This window comes from Colossoma macropomum, unplaced genomic scaffold (assembly GCF_904425465.1).
Source record: "Colossoma macropomum unplaced genomic scaffold, Colossoma_macropomum, whole genome shotgun sequence".
NCBI lineage: Eukaryota > Metazoa > Chordata > Actinopteri > Characiformes > Serrasalmidae > Colossoma > Colossoma macropomum.
This window is the reverse complement of record NW_023494802.1, coordinates 7925149-7943197: the sequence shown is the minus strand read 5'-3', so window position 1 is coordinate 7943197 and position 18049 is coordinate 7925149. Positions and strand designations below refer to the sequence as shown.

The following is an 18049-nucleotide window of genomic DNA, read 5'->3' as shown; positions in this document are numbered from 1 at the left end:
CATTATCGACATTACATATAAATGTAATCTTAGAAGACATGTAGGTTCATTGGTCATTTCGGATAGTAAATAAAATGGCTGTATTTTTGTTGTCGACATCACGACCCTTGGTTCCTGTCACCACCATTGTAAAGAAATATGTTGTAAAGTCAATATATTTCCCATTTCAAATCAAACCACTCTGAAAGAATTTGTTTACATCTCAGGGATTGAATTATGCTGAATCTTTTTTTAAAAATACTGGAATTACCCTTTAAAGCAATATGCCATGGGGTGTTGTTAGGCATTATATGCAATGAGTGTTCAATAAATTGATTGATTTAATTTGAATAATAATCATATTGAACACCTTGCAGTGTAGTGAAGACTATGATTGCCAAGCAGCACAACAGTTTTAAAGGGCTTGTATCACGGAAAACTGAATTTTCTCACTTTTTTCAATTACTTTGAAACTACTTTTAATTATATAAACTCACACAAATGCCATAAGTGGACCTAAGGGAGTAGATTAAAATACATAACAAACATAGAATATGGTCCCCTTAATAGTTTGGCACATTAATACAAATTCAGTTTTAAATATGTCGTCATATATGTCTATAACGAGTATTATATATTGGCTTTGTATGTGAATTATCACTTTGTAGAGCCTTAGAGCTGTCTGTTTCATAAATACTGCACACTCAAATGTTTCCATACATTCACGTCTATAGAGTGATAATACCACACAGCGCTGCATGCATAGATAGAGTTGTTACCCCTCCCTCTGTGTGTAATGGGTCACGAGGGTCGTTTGCTCGAACATCCTGTTCCTCCCCGCAGAGGCATTCCCCTTTACACTGCACTTTCATCCAGCTGATCTTCATGAGCCTCTGAAAGCCGGTCAGCCTGGAAGACATACAGGCCCACATGTGCTCTGCAAGCTGAAAAAAGAAAACAGAGAAGGAGAGAGAGAGAGAGAGAGAGAGAGAGAGAGAGAGGGAGAGTTAGAGTCAGAGAAGTGGGCACTGGGGGCTTCCAGCATGAAGGAAGAAAATGCTGTAATACTGAGTTTCCACCTGTCATACTGAACCTGAAACAACGAATATAAGAGAGATTTCTGCATTCAGCCATAATATCTGATACATAAATTCTTATGTATGGTGCAGTCTGACGCTGCTCAGGAAATAAAAGTCAAAAACGCTGCGTGAGTGTGAATTTGTTTAAGAGCTCATGGCCAAAGTGGCTGTAAATGTTAAAAGCATTTGTAATCCTTAAAATGAAATTGAGCATTTCAAGTCAGTGTTTACGTTTCTCATCCATACCATTCTCTCCCAGACCATGATCTGGGGCTGAACTTGCCTTAGGTTGGGAAGAATTCTTTCTGTTTTTACTGGAAGTGACAGGCGGAACTCTGTAATACTCCCCCACCCAAATTTAGGGGGTCTTTGCAGCACTCCACCCAAAATCTTGGCGAATGCCAAAGGCATTACTCATAGCAGTAATCGCCTTATTAGAAACAGACATGTATACTGTATCCCCATGTCCTGTATGAGTGTGTGTGCGTTTGTTTCTGTACATTTCCAAGACAAATGGTCCAAAGTTCTTACAATAGCTTTTTCTTTTTTAACTGAAAGAGAAAAAACAGTTCTTTAACTTACTGAAGCTATGCATAGTGTTAGCTTTGGAAGGATGTTATTACATATAGGTGCATACACATATTACATAATACATGTGGGACATATTACACAGGTACTTACATATATATAACACATATAGGGCATATTATTGCATAGCAATACTTAGATATATCATACATATGGCACAGTATTGTAAAAGATTCAAAGACCACTCAACCACTCGACATTTATTTAATTTCCGGTCAAAATGGCCATTCAGTACAGGTTTTCATTTATCAGGAGAGATTTCTGAAGATAATCCACTAGCATAAGGAAGGGGAAAGGAAAAAGAAAAATATTTAAAAAAAAAACAAAACTTTGCAAGACTGGAGTTCAAAAAATGATTAAAAGATTCAGAGAAAGTGTAACTCCTAACAACCATGTGAGACCTGGTAGACATCATTTTTGAGACAACATCGTGAATGTGTTGGAGATCTCCTGGATCATGAGAAGCAGAAAATACAGTCAACTCCTAAGACGGAACTTTTTAGGAGCAATTCTGCCAAGAAAGAAACTGAAGCTGTAATAAACACAAAGGGTGGACACACATACTGAAAACTGTGATATTATATTTGTTGAAGCTTCTGAATAATTTCCTGTCCTAAGTTTCTGTTTTTTGCTAACACTGAAAAATGAATAACTCTTACTTAAGGGCCGTTTTGCACAGTACTGTATGTTTGTGTGTGTTCTGTTTCACGTTCTCACCCAAAAATAACAGAGGAAAGGAAGAAAAAAAAACATCAGTCTGTTTCCCATTTCTTTCCTCCAGGACAGAAGGGTCAAACACATGGCTTGGTCCAGTCCTCAGCTGTCTCAGCTTAGTGTCAGAATACAGCAAACTATGCCTTTCATTAATGCTGTACAGATTAAAAAGAACTCTTGGGAATTTGGAGCATTAAACACAAAATGCCAGAAATACCTTTTTATGTAAATTTTAAGCACTGCACTTCAGAGGTTGGTGTTTTTGAACTCTAGTTTTTTTGTGCACCATAAACTCTGTGGTTTGTGCTACTTGGCAGGTGTTCAGGGCCAGCTCAGTCTGAGATTTAATGAAAAAAAAAAATGGCAAAAACAGATAGACTTGAAACACTTACATTCCAGTCCCATGCTTTGTTGTCAGGAATGCCAAAAACAAACCTGTAATTTTCTATTTACAGAGAATGCACCATTTGATACAATGGTGTTATTTGCTTTGTTTTGTAGATGAGACGCAGGCTGGCCCTCAGTTGAACCGGCCTGCTTCGGCCCAGGGCCCTGTGCCTGCATCAACTTCTCCCACTCCAGACTCCCCTGGCCCCTCTGCTGGAGCCCTCATGCCAAGCCCTTCCACCCCTCTGCCCCCGCCTGCTAGCAACTCCTCCCCTGGCTGTGGCTCCACCAACCCGGAACAGACAGGCTCCGGAGCCCCAGCAGCAACCACGGCCTCCTCCGGCAACCCCGAAACAGAGGAGGACAAAGCCAAGAAGCTGTTGTACTGCTCACTGTGCAAAGTGGCCGTCAACTCTCTCTCCCAGCTGGAGGCTCACAATAAAGGTGAGCTTCCCCACACATCTCACCTGCAGCCCTTCAGGTGCCACAAAGTGTTCTTTAGAGCAATGCCATAAAAGAACCACTTTCGGTTCCCTAAAGAACCTTTCAATAGAGCAACCCAACTCAATCTTGTCCAACAGACCCCAACACACAACAAATTCAAACACTGGTGTGTGATATCCATGTGTGACTGTTGGAAGACTCTAGAACGTTCTCCTAAATGCTCACTGTTCTGCAGTGATCCCCATAATTCCCACTGTTCTAGTATGTCTCCCAGCATTCGCACTGTTTTGCACCATTTACACTATTCTAGAAATCTCTCTCCCATTCTCACTGTTCTTGAATATTCTCCTCTTTCACATTGTTCTGGAATGTTCTCCCGCATTTATTTTGTTTTAGAATGCTTTGCCCTGTTCACACTGTCCTGGAATGTTCTCCCCCTATTGGCACTGTTCTAGAATGTTCTCCTCCATTCATACTGTTCTACAGTTTTCTCCATACATACATAACTAGATAACGTTTTCTTAATTTACACTGTTCTAGAATATTCTCGCCCATTCAGTGTTCTAGTATATTTCCTCCTTTAGCACGGTTCTACAATGTTATACCCTATTCTTACTGTTCTAAAATGTTCTTCTCCATTTGCACTGCTCTAGAATGCTCTGCCCCATTCACACTGTTATAGAATGCTCTGCCCCTTCACTCTGTTCTAGAATGTTATTCACTTATTTGCACTGTTCTAGAATGTTCTCCCCCATCTCCACTCTTCTAGAACACTTTAATTCATACAGATTCAGTTTGAAACTGCATAAGAGCTTCTGCCAACACTGGAACGTTAGTGTTTGTCGGGGAAAGTTGAGTCAGTGTTCATGGTCTTAAAAAAACATTCCCTACAACAAGATGTGCTAGTGTGAAGAACATTTTTACAGTGCAAAGAACCTCCACATATAAAGGTCTTGACCACCTTTTTCTAGGCTGTCTTAACAGGCCAAGATCCATTTAGGAAATTTGCTTGTTAAGACTGTACAGAACCAAATACAGGCCTCACCCTTTGCAGTAATACATCTAAGGAACCATGCTTCATTTGAATAATCGATGCAAAGTGGTTCATAGGTATTTTAAACCCCACGCATGCTTGATGCTTCACTCACTTCAGATGCTTTGGCTGGTCTCCCTGGGCAAACAGGTCATAACTGGGAGTTTATGCTCTGATGATTTAAAATGCAAAAATCATTTTAGGCTGGAGCGGTGACAGGTCTCCAACTTAACAAATTCAGCACAGGTGTTTGATTACTTAAACTGAGAACTTTCCATCTCAGCTGACAAAAAAATGACGGGACATAACCAAGGTGTGCTGTAAGATAGTATTTCTGCTCTGCTGCCAGAATTATTACTACACGTCTGCCTGGGGCTGCATACCTGCATGAGGCTGCCCTGCTAAATGTATAATTATTTAAAGAAATCACCTGCTAAAGAATGCATGATTTAGCTTGTACTTTGAGGTGCGGAAATATGCTGTGCCTAGCTCAACGCACCACACTTGACTGAGCTGGAAGAGTAGACTAGCAATTATGGTCAATGCCGAACGGCTGTTTAAATGTCTAAAATCAGATGGTTGCTGTGTCTCTGTGCAATAACTTTCACTCACTTGTCTGTGATTTACACATGACTAGACTCTTTTACAGTGCCCTGGAGACACAAAAAAACATTAGACAGTCTTAATGCAGAGTAGCTGTATGTATTCCTGTGTTCCGATTTAGATTTTATTTATCACTGTATTTGATTGTTTTTCTTTGAAGTGGTTTTCTGTGAGCAGGCACTGTAGTTTTTAATTTCTATACTATATGTGGTATTCCATTTGGTGCAGTATACTTAGCATTCCCTTCAATTGGCCTATTCCCTTTAGTACAGTGCACACAGTATTCCCTTTAGTAAAGTATATGCAGTACACCCTTTTGCCCAGTATGCTCAGTATTCCCTTTAATACAATATACACAGTATTTCCTAAAGTACAGCATAGGCACCTTCACCACTCTCAAAATACTATTTAAAATGACTTTTGCAGGGGTGTAACGTTGCTTGTTTCAATACAGACAATGATGCACATATATAGAGTATTTCTCAAAACAGAATGTGGCACATGGCTATATCCCTTTATCTGTTTTGGATCACTTCATCTCTTCATTTGGTGGGTTGGCAGCCTGTCTTTATCAAAATCAAGCACATGTCATTTAAAGGGAACCCTGACTGTTAAGACCTGTATGCTTTAAAATGGTGTACATGTCTCATACTATTAAAATATGATGTATAAACCAAGTGGAAATTTTGTCTGTTGTAAAATGTTTTTGTCTATTGTAAAATGCAAAATCCCTGTATTAGTAGGTCACCAGTGTCACACTGGTCATATGGTTGCACTGGACTCATTCCTATAGAAAATAAGGCAGTCAAAAAGGTTTTATGTTGGGTAATGTCATGCTCTAGCTAAAGCTGGCAAGGCTGACTAATGTATTTAAATTGAGATATTTAGCTTGCTGTCCTTCACTCAGTGGACCAGAGAGGGCAACCAGCTGATGCTGCAACAAAGATGGCAATCTGCTAGTTGAAGGATTTTGGCTATTTGTAATGATCAGTGAAGTATTTTGCTTGGTTTATGCAACACATTTTAATTGTACTGGACATGCACACCATATTGAGGCTTACATGTCTTCACAGTCAGGGTTCCCGTTAAAGTACCCTGGAAAAAAAACGGCTGTTTGGATAAGTTGATTAGAGCAGAAAACGTGCCAAGTTTGTTCATTTGTCTAGGCAGGCTTGTAAATCATTGTTACACTTTCCAGATGATATTAATGACCTGAATCAGTATTATCTGTTGATTGTGTTTGGTCCCTTTTACTGACACAGACGATTTCTTGTTTTTCTGTAAGTAAAACTTCAAATTCCCGCTTTGATGTTTACACATGAAGACTGACATTGTGTGTGTACTGAAGCAGATGGGTTTTAAAGTAGACAATGAAGGCTGAAGTGTGGGGGGTGGTGGTTAATAATCCTTTCTTAAGCACACAATCTGGAAGTCATATAACCAAACAAATCTCAAAAAATTTAGCAAGACCCAAAAATAAAAGCACATGTGCAGACGTGGAGCCATACAGTGGAAGTGGCTGGAGGAACGGAGCTGGAAGGGCTGTGTGTTTGCTCATAAAGGCGGCTCTGCTGGTTTCCTCAGTGTGTTGGCCAAACTCATGTGTCAATACTTGTGTCATCTGTTTGTTTATGCCTCGGATCGTATTTGCAGATCGGGCCCAGACAGAGAGGACTCTTATTGTCTGTCCAAATTAGAACCAAGATGAAGACAAACATTGCAAGAGTGCATTTTTGGCCAGTGAGCTGCTCTGTCACTGCCCTCTCTCTTCCCCCACACTCTTCCCCTCGCCGTAACCCTAACTCCACACGCAGGGGATGCAGGGCGAATTCTCGGTCAGAGGGAGATGATGGCTGCATTTGATTTGCGCGAGGAGGGTTGTGGAAAATACTGGAATTGTTTTGGCTGTTTTCAGCCAAACCAAAACATGCAACTCTAATAGAACTGAGCTGGCAGGACCATTATGTTTTTATATGTGTCATGAAAAACATTGACAGTTTTCAGTTTCCAAGCATGTGGCTAGAGCGTGTTTTCTGTCTAAAAGCCTTAGCCATGTTTTTGCCCTCATAGGCCAGCAACATGACACTCAAACATTTAAACAGAAACATGTGTTACACTTTATTAAGCCCAGCAATGAAAACTGATGAACTTCATGTTTGGCAAAACATCATGTCTGCGAGTCAGAAACCTAAAAAATGCAGTTTTGCAACAGCAATGCAATAGTGTGGTTTCAACTGCTGCCCTTATTGCTCATGTCAAAACTCAGCACTGGGGGAACAGTTGATTCACGAATAAATTACTGCTTGTGCTGGAATGCAGTCAGTACCTGTATCAGGCCTTCCTGAGGTTGCCAGATTAATTCTCAAGGAAAGTAAGGATGTGTACTTCTATCAAACTGACAAGGAAGCAGAAAACACATAAGAAAGATTTTCCACTATATCTCCATCTATGTCAGTGTTTCCAGCCAACAGACTTTAGCACAGTGCCTGTGAACAGCGTGTGGTATGAAGATTACTGACTGAGCCCCCTAGTGCCTGAGGCAGGCCATTACTGTTCACACATGTTCATTTAAAGCAGAAACTTGTAAAATGCTTAAATGAATCCCTGTCTTCCCCTTGAGGTTCAGGGGTACAGTGAGGAGACGGTCCAGACCATCACTCTTTCTGGTAGAGCAGATGGTGTTAGTCTGAGTCATAGCTGAGTTGAGTGTTGCCTGAATATAGCCCCTGGTGTTATTGCTCTAATATATCTTCCTTTTGGTTAGGTGAAGCGTGTGATTTATTGAGTGCCAGCATAGCACCTGTCTTATGTATTTTTCTGTTTTTTATAGCCATGCTCTGACTTTTGGCATAATTTATTCTCATAGAGCACAATTTGTGGGTTTTGATTTACTGTAATGTTATTTCAGTAGGGATTTTGGTAACACCTTACTGGAGGGCACTGTTCATAAAGCTACATAACACCTCCGTAAGCTTTTTATGACAGCTGGCATAAATCTAGAATAGACATTTATGAAGATGTATTTCAACAGGTGTTAACTGACTTGCTGCAATATCAAAACTGACAAAAGCAGACTTTATAACAACTGATGCTTACTGGAATAAGCCTTTATAAATGTTTACATAGGTTTATGTCAGCTCAGGAATGGCTTAAGTATGTGTCATAAAGCCTTAACGATGCTGCCCTTTAGTAAAGCATGACTGATTTTGTTTTTAAATTGACATTTTAATGTGGACAGATCTGAAAATAAGTCATGTTTGTATGTATGATTATTGTAAAATTGTGCAAAAGGATACATTGTCGTTTGTTTGAATGTGTTTGCTACTTTTTTATGACAGGCAATGAAAAACATGCTGCTTGATCCAATTAAATTCAATTCTGTGTCTTTTAGGCACCAAACACAAAACCATTCTGGAGGCCCGGAGCGGGCTGGGCCCCATTAAGGCATACCCCCGTCTGGGCCCCAAGCCCAGTGGAGAGCAGGGAGGTGGGGCGACGGACCCCAACACTCAGGAACGCACCTTCCACTGTGAGATCTGCAATGTGCGGGTCAATTCGGAACTGCAGCTCAAACAGGTGAGAGAAAGGCAGAACACAGGAGAATTTATTTACTGCACTGCGTTGAATTTACTTGTAATTTGTCAAATATACCATTGCCAAAAGTAAGTAAACTGAAAGAAAAAAGTATGTTGATGTAATACATTTTATTCTTGTGAAAATAATGTGCATGTCTAAATCCAAAGTCATTTCAATGCATCACCTTTTTCAGTGTATACTGATTTCTGAAGAGAGCAGCACATTCATTTTATGTATAATTGTTAAATCTGTGGAACTACAATGCATTTCTATTGAAAGAACTTACACGCTGTGATTGTGCTTTTTTGAAGGCCTCATGCAGAGCGATGAATGATTAGACTGTGAAGCACAGTTGCGTCAGAACAATCATTCCTTTAACGATTATTCTGCTGACTGCCTATGTTTAACTGTGTTTGTGTGTCTGCAGCACATATCAAGTCGAAGGCACCGGGACGGAGTGGCAGGGAAGCCCAATCCACTCCTGAGCCGACACAAAAAGCACAGGGGAGCAGACCTCACGGTAAGCTCTCATCTGCATGAAGACACATGAATAATCATACGGGATTATTCTTAAAGAAATAGATTGGTATAAATCAAATTACCCCAAATGTGGTCAATCAGTTAAGAGATTTTTGGCATCCAAAGTCTTCTTCTTTAGTTTTGTAATGAAGCTACAGGGACAAGTATATACCACCAGCTAGCACTGTGCAAACTGGCTTGCTTCAAAATGTGTCACACGCTTGCCTCAAAATATGACAGATGGTTAAGTAATCTGAGCCAGGCTTGCTGACACTATATGACTTAAGATAGAAATAAAGACATTCAGGCTACTACTGTTTACTGCTACTGCTGTTTTTAGCAAGCTGCTTTTGTCCATTTTTATAGATAACAGTTTGTCATTTAGTGTCAGAAACATTATACACCTATTTGAGATTACTTAACTCAGTACAGTTTGTGGTGAGCATGTAATGATTTAGGAATGCAGTTTTTTACAGCACTAAATTATGAAGTGTAAGCTTTCATTACTTGTTAGCTCCTTTAGCTTTCATTAGCCTCAAAGCTCCAATGGAAAACTGAAGAAGCTAACTTCAGACATCCAAGATGTGCTGGTTGATTGATGACTTTTGGGTAAAGGGAAAATTCAGTAAATTTGATTTTTGACTGAACCATCACCTCAAGGGCAGTTTGAGGCCATGTTTGTTGTGGCCCAAACAAACCTTTTCTTTAGTACAGATCATTGTGACTCCACTTGTACTCACATGAGCACCCAAACCACAGACCGTAGTTATAACAAGGCATTTGATTTTAGCACATGAAATGTAATTTTGATAGGTTGGGCCCTGCAGCCTGATTGGTTAAATTAAAAAAACTGACAAAAAACGGCCTGTTTTGGGGTCTCTTGTGTGAACTATGCATTTAACTTGCTAGCAGTTCAACACATTGTTTCACACACAGAGGGCCAAAAGTGTCCTAGTTAATCTGATAAGAGTTACAGGAAAAATATTTATTTGATTATGTTAATTAAAAAATCAATCCCACCAGCGGAATGGCCACTAGAGGGCCTGCAGTAACAGGATAAACCAATCAATCATAAAGAAGTAGACATCAAGTAAGGTTTATTATTATTACACTGATTGGGATCTGGACATTAAGCATCTCTGTTTTCTTGCAACATAATGCAAATTAATAAGTATTATATATTTTATCAAAAGTATATTTAAGGGATAGATTTTGTATTTTGTGCTATGATAGTCTTTTTTTTGGCACTAACAGAGGCTAAAAATCTCCCTGCCAAAATTCTGGCAAATCAGAGAAAACCCACATGTATAATCTGGTGCACTTTAAATGTTGCAATGTGAAACCAGCCAAACAAAATGAAAAATACAATTACACAACATCCCAAACTGTGGTGTGGACTAGGTAGGAAAACAGTTCAAGCACACACACCAAAAGAGAACTTTCAGAGAAACTGGACACTTTCTGGGACAAATACTAAGCTGTCCATTGCCCCTGTCAAAAGAGGGTAAAATAAGAGTATATAGTGGTGATCTTTTTCTTCTCCTTTCGTGTTTATTAATGAGTAGCGATTGCTTTATTTTAGAGTTTTTATTTGTAAATACTGTTTAACTGTTTAACTATTTGTTTAATTAACTGTCAGACTATCCATTTACTTTGTTGGCTGTAGTTGATTTTCTCCCAAACTCATTCTCGGGGTCAGTGCATTGAAAGTAAAGACCAAGCAAACAGTACAGTAATCAGGTTTATTGAAGGGGCTTGTTAAGTCCATGTCAGCTTCACTTCTTTCAGCTCTGCTGTGTGGCTCAATGTACTATTCTCCGCCCTTCTTTCAGGATCTCACCAAAGCGCTGGGCGCTGGTCTCCTGCCCAGTCCTCTGGCTGTCGCCGCGGCAATGGCGGCAGCCGCTTCCTCTAATCCACTGGCTCTCCGCGCTGCAGCTCCTGCCCCCCACCCGCATCATCATCTCCTGCAGGGCCCGCCCCTCAGCCATGCTATCCTGAGACCGGCTCCCGGGCCCATCCGCACCTCACACGGGCCAATCCTCTTCTCCCCCTACTGACACCCCACCCCCCTCCTCCACCTACAGCCAGTCAGGAGCAGCACCTCCAAAAGCACACTGTGAAGAAATCAAGAAAAATATAATATTAAAAAATAATAGTAAACCACAGAGTTAACTCATCCATCTACTACTCAACCCTAAAAACAAGCTATAGAGAGAGGAAAATAAGAGAAGAGAGAAGGGAAAAGAAGACCTGACAGGAGTTCGATCCCTCTTCTGTCCCCTTACCCTGCCCCTCCACCTTTGGAGGGAACTGACTGAGTGACTAGAAGATGAATTTGCGAATGGTGAGACAGTAAATAGTTCTTACTTCAGCTCTGCTCAACTTTCCTTCTCTTCACACATACACTGTGAGACAGAAGCAGTCATGTAGGAACTGATGATTTGTGTAAGTTCATACAGACTTATAGCATACGCGTACATAAAGACTACTGCAAACTCTTTGCATATTGTACTGTGGGCCACAGTACATGTAGGATTCCCAACATTTCATTCTGGTTCAGTGTGTTCTCAACCCTATGCACCTTGAAGAAAAATCATTAAAAAAAAACCCATTCTGTTAGTAGGATAGCTGCTTCAAGTGGTTTCTGCTTTAATCAGCTCGTGCTCTATGAAGCTCTGGGCTCTGGGATATTGTTAGCATGTCAGTATCTTTCCAGCGTGGAGACATTTCTTCTGCGTAGTGCCCTCGCATCCATCTCTGAGAGGCACTTTGGTGATCAGCGGTGTACTGGGCCATGGCAGGATGCAGGAGAAGAAGGCACTGGATCAGATGAGAGGGATCTCACTGCTGGCACAAAGCTGGATGGTGGAAACATCTACTTAGAGCATGAAGTTCTACCATAATTCTGATTCAGAACAGACAGTGATCTCAAAAAAAAAAAAATCTGTCAACCTTCATCCCAATCAATCCCTCTCTCCAGAGGTGGAAGGTGCAGAGAAGACTGCTCCATATTTCTGTTGTCTATCACTCTATGCTGGGGTGATGGTCTGTTGGATGAAATCAATCCTGCACATCTACCTTTATGGTTCCCAAAGGAAGACCAGTAGATATCTATTTATTCTATCGTGTAGTGTAGTTCAGAACTTCCGAGCTGGTTGATATCAGTAGCAACTCATAACGGAAATATGTTACCTAGAAGATGGCGTAGCTGTTAGTAGACTCGCAGTGGCATTGGACTGGGTGGTGGGTTTCTGAGTGAAATAGGCAACACAAGCACATGTTTGGACTCTCACAGGCACCTCTGGCCATCTTCTCTCTCTCTCTCCCCCCACATTTATGAGCGTGAAACGATTATGCAACCTTAACAAACAAACAAACAAACAAAAAAGGCCAGCAATATGAACCCAGGTCTTTCTCCAGCATCTGCTCTTGGCCTGCAACACAGCCAGGCTCCACCCTCAGCTCCACCAATGGGCCAACCTGAGATGGACACTTCGTAAAGAGGAGAGAGAGGGGGATGAAAAAGAGGAGAATACTAGCGAAGCAGGAAGTGGGGGGATATGAAGCTAACCAGAGAAGGTCACGAGGTCACAAATGGACAAGACGTGCAATCTCCCATTCTTTGGTCTGAACTTCCTGTCTTGAATCTAAAGCCATGCAATGCATATAATTTTTATTATTTTACTATGATGGATTTAATGTTCTTGGGTTTTTTTGTTCTGTTTATTTTTTTGTTCATTTTCATAGAACACTGTTTTGTTGATTACATAGTGATGTGAAGATTCTGAGGACAACAAAAAAAAAATGAAAAAGAAAAAAAATATTTTTCTATGTAGGTAGAAGACCTGCACGAGGGAGGGAACTTTGGGGGGTGGTGTGGGGGGGGGATGTGGCCTACTCACTGTAGATAATAATAATGTACCTGGGCAAACTGAAGTATGGAGACAAATGAAAACAGCGGCCCACTATGTTGGATGCATTTCTCACAAAGTACTGCTGGAGATACACAATGCCCTTCCATTGACAAGCAATGCGCTAACATGTCTTACTGTTTGTTTGGATATTGCAATGCAATAAGTAAATGAATAATGTGACTTGTTCTAGATGAGCATAAACCAAATGTACAGGGTTCTGTAAAATGGTCGTGTGTGCCTGCTAACGGGCATCCGTGTTTGTCCACAGAGATGCTAGCCTTTTCAGTAGCAGCAAGAGGGGCTGTGAGGGGCAATCACTGGCCCTTCATATTAAAGGGCCTTATGAATCTCTGATAGGGACACAGCAAAATCGGAGTGAAAACAATATATAGTCAGCCATACCCTTTGCGTATGTAGCTTAGTTTCAGCGTTTGTTGCTTTCTCGTGTGTTTGTGTGGACAGCAGGTTTAGTAGAGTATCATGACAATGCCATTACTAGATGCTAACAGAGGTTAGCATCCACCATTGTGCTTTGATTGAACTGACCTCTATTTGGAGATGTATTCTCATTAGTTAGTGAGGCTCTAGCAAGGGTGCTGTAGTTCTTGTCAGTGTGTATCTTCTAGTGTTGTGCGTGTATAGAACTCAGAGTTGGACAGAAAGACTTGTCCACAGTGGGCCTTGGTGTGCTCACAACTGATTTAAGCAAAGTTGCCTCTAAATGCAGACATGAGATCAGCCTTCTTTATCCACTACTTACCACGTGACGTTAGCAGAAAATGGCTAATGCTGATTCGGGATCTGTAGTTAAAGGAGTGCTGTGCGGCCCACCAACACATTAAAAATGGGGCATTTAGATGCTTCAGCTATGCTCCGTCAGGCCGTAAAACCCCACAAAGTGATAGTGATCCACCTCCTCGCACAAGCATGATACAGACACACTTAGCTCCATCCGTAAAACTCTGTAAAGAATGCGTTCATCCCGTAGTCATCCCCCAGAAGCATCCTCAGTGTACATAAATGTCTGGAGTTCTTTGGTAGATCCATCCAACCGTTCAGGGCAGGTGTAACGTTAGTGATGAAGTGTGTTTTAGCCGTAGCCTTATTCCACCCTAAGCCTCTCCAGAAGCCGAGAAAAGGGAATATACACGGAGAAGCTTTGGTCAAACCTCTTCTTGCCAATAAAAGTTATTTTTGAATTTAATCGTCAGAGGGGCAAAGAGTATGTATGACGAAACGTAGCAATATTCAACTCATACTGGCTACTCTTGTTTATTGCAATAAGGAGTTCTATCAATAAATGCATATGTGAGTTAAATATTATAGATGTAATTTAAATGAAACACAAAACTTTATGGAAATATTATTGGTATTAAGAGAAACTTGGAGTTACCACAGAAAAAAAATGTCTATAAATCAATAAAGAATATTAAACCTCATTCTTTGGACTATCACTTGATTTATTATCTGTTCAAAAACAGCCTTCTGATAATGATGTAGAATTATCACAGATGAAATTGTAGTGATATTTGAAAGATATGTGATGGTCTTGGGTTGTCATGTAAAATTAAATTCTAAATCCATCTTTTCTGTTCAGATTTTTTCAATATCATTTGAACACAGCAGCTGCCCTTTACATTGGTATTTCATGATGAATAGACCAATAGAAATGCTCCAAATTGCTTGAAATAAAACCTCTTTACATTCAGTTACATTAAAGTAAAGAACATTTTTGTCTTCTCCTTTAAATTTACCATTTTGGAGATACATGTTGTTTTTTTTTTTGGACATGAACAATATACAATAATAGCTTATACAGTGTAGATTTAAATACAGCATTGTGCCATTAGGTGTAGTTAGGTAGTTTTTGATATTTTATTTCATATTTCAAGAATTCTGTGAACAAAAAGTGAATAAAATGATAAATAATATATTTACAGTAAATTTTCTGTGATCTGTCCTAAAATTTGATCTTCATATTTTAAATATGTTGAATTCTGCATATTTTTTTTTTTTATCTCTTTATTTTTGAGGCTACACAACTTCATTCATTTTAAAATCTTCTACAGCTCCATTCATCACTCTGCACACACAAAAAATTCTTACGTTAATTTGCAGCTTCCTAGTGTGCTACTTTATCTGCAGCCAAATTCATATTTGATTTGATATTATTAAAATGTTAATTCCAAACTTTTGAATGATAATGTACAATACTGTGCAAACGTCTGAGACCACCCTTCATTTGTTTAATTTTCAGTCAAAACTGAAACAGTCAAAAATGTTATTTATTTTCCAGGAGTTGTTTCTGAGAGGATTAGATTGTGGATAAACCGCTGGCTTAAAGGGAAGATTAAAGGAAAATAAATGAAAAAACGGGTTTCAGAAACTGGAGTTCAAGAAATGATTAGAAGATACAGAAAGAATGGGACCTAAAAATCATGTAAGACCTGGTAGACCACCAAAAATGCCCCATCAGATAAACAGCACTTACAGCTTTCATTTTTGACAGGAGAAGCTCCACTCTGGCTTCAGATCTGAAAAAATGTGGTGTTTCTGTCCTTCCACTGTGAGAAGACAACAACACTGTGAGTCTGAAAGAATGTGTAGGTGTCAAGAAGCACTTACTGAGAAAATAACCTAGGCAAAAAATAACAAGAACATTTGTAAATCAAACAAAAAAGCAGCTGGTGTTCTTAGAACAGTGGTCTGACCACACCGGGGTCCAGACATCAACATCACTGACCCAATATTACTTGGGTCATGAGAAGTAGAAAAAGCCACCAACTTCTAAGACTGAACTCTGGAGTTGTGAAGAAATATCCCTGCAGATTTCTTTGAAAAACTGAAAGCAAGTTCCCTGAAAAGAATGGAAGTCATAATAAAGACAAAGAGTGGACACAGTAAATACTGACATTTTGATTTCATATTTATCTGTTGAGTCATCTGTGTAATCTTTCTATTCAATGTTTTCTGCTTTTTTCTGACCTTGCAAAACGAACGCAGAACGACGTCAATGTGGAATAATTATTCATTTTTTCCCGCACAATCACAACAAATGTTCTGCTTAACTGATTCGCTTGTATTTTGATGGAGTCATAGTTCATCAGGGACCTGCCAGGTGCTGCAGCTGACATGAATGAACCGCAGTTCCTCATATGTCCGCTAGAGAGTGCTCAGTCTACCTACATGACAGTAACTATTAATATGCACTGCCTGAAGTTCACCACTAGATGGGGCTCTTATGCCTACCGCTCAAGAAAAAAGTCATAACGTCCAGGATAACCATGTGACCCAGTCTACACACTTTAAAATGGTTCTTCAGGGGTTCCTTGGTAAAGAAAACGGTTCTGTATAGAACCATGAACACTCAAAAACCCTTTGCATGCTTAAAAGATTCTTTTCATCATAAAATGGTTCTTCAGATTGATGGAGAATGTGCTCTGTATGGTTCCATATAGAATCTTTTTGAAAAAGGGTTCTATATAGCACCAAAAAAAGGGTTCTTCTGATAAAAGCTTGGCATCATAACAGTAGATAAACCCTTTTTTGGTGCTATATAGAACCACTTTCAAAAACCATATACAACACACTCTCCATTAAACCAAAGAACTGTTTTGCCATGCAAAGAACCCTTAGTTCTCTGAACCCTTGAAGGAGCGCAGTCCACTCAGAGACATGCTCTACTGCAGACTTCAATCACAGAGAGGCTTTGTTTGGTTTAAGGGCGCGCTGCTCACAGGGAAGTTATCATGGGACAATCAAATATTGTCATTGCATTATAAGCTTAACGGCGTTTTATAGTCTTGTTTTGTCGTGGAGATTGTAAACCTAATTGCTGGATTACAGGGCATTATTATCGTGTTGAAGGCAGCTGGTAAACATTGACATTACACTGACCCGATGAGATCAGCTGAGATATATGCTAACCTTTAGCTGCATGTAAATGCTTGAGTTGAATGTGTACAGTGCATTCCAAACATCTGAGACCACCCTGAAAATATGGAAACAAAGAAAAGTTATAAATTAACGAATTAAATTAATTAATATTCTTGAATTAAATTAATTAATATTCTTAAAAATTAAGAATATTCAAGATTCTGTACTTATTCCGGGTCACTATTCAAACCGACACTTTTATGTCCTAGTCCACATATAATATTAAATTTTTTTTTTTTCTATTTTTAACATAATTTGAAAATGCCCGTTGCCCTTTACAGCGTGGGTAAAGTTCATGTTGAATGGAGCAAAAGAAACAGCTCAAAATCACTTGGAAAAAAGTTTGATTGACTTACATTCAAAGTAAAGTAAACTTCTCCTGTAACGTCACCATTTTGGAGATGCGAGGTTTTGTCAACAGCGATTTTATGTAATATTTATAACATTTATACTTGCAATATTTATATTTTATTTACCGCTCTACCATCCTAAATTGTACACATTGCAACCACAGTTACTTTCCTGCACTTCATATGCATGACTTTGGCCATGTTAAGGTCTTCATTTCATTTCATTTCATTTCATTTCATTTCAAGTGAAAATAAGTAAACACACCCTTACAGAGAACAAATACGACATTTTTCTGCATTTTTTTGTGCACAACTTGATGGAAAGTTACTGTGTATGTTGTCTTAATTTGCAAGAAGAAAAAACTTTTTTGTTGTTTTCTTGTCCTTTGTTTAATCAAAGGAAACAGAAGTCTGAAAACAGATTTACATACCAAGATGGTTCCAGCCAGGCACGTCAGCTTCGCTGCTGGACTGCATTCAGTACCATTACAGAGCGGCAGTTTATGAAAGATACTCAGAAGGTGGGACAGGATTATATAACGGAGGGAACGCAGTGATCCACGCTCATGTTTGTGTGATGTGTATTGTCTGTGTGATGTTTATGTGTGGATATGGTCGTGTGGTTGGTGATACACAAAAAGACCTGTTGATGTGTCTGTTTTTCCTGGCTTTATATTAAGCTTATTTCATGTATTAGTCTATTCAGGGGATCTTAACTTTATGTAGTAGTTATTTATTTACAATGATGGTTAATGCTTTGTAGATAGGTAAATTCCTTAATCCGTGTAGATATTCATAATTAACGTTATTTTTTAAGGCTAATTATTAACGTTAGCACCTTCTTACATGAACCTGAAGTCAGCTTCTTATTTGCCAGCTTCTTGTTCGAATTTTTCCGTTCCACCTTAAATGGTGCAGCAGTGC

At 39.5% G+C, this 18049-nt stretch overlaps 1 protein-coding gene across 8 annotated transcripts in view; it reads left to right on the top strand.

Moving 5' to 3' along the window:
- znf385a (zinc finger protein 385A) overlaps positions 1 to 12313 on the top strand; it is a 131353-nt gene extending 119040 nt beyond the window's left edge. For all 8 annotated transcript variants that reach the window (XM_036590960.1, XM_036590965.1, XM_036590959.1 and 5 more), the window contains 4 exons: positions 2862 to 3191; positions 8219 to 8403; positions 8831 to 8923; positions 10755 to 12313. In XM_036590960.1, coding sequence (XP_036446853.1) covers positions 2862 to 3191; positions 8219 to 8403; positions 8831 to 8923; positions 10755 to 10982 — 836 coding nt within the window. In that variant the 3' untranslated portion in view covers positions 10983 to 12313. The remainder of the gene's footprint in view (positions 1 to 2861; positions 3192 to 8218; positions 8404 to 8830; positions 8924 to 10754) is intronic.
- Positions 12314 to 18049: the final 5736 nt, after the last annotated feature.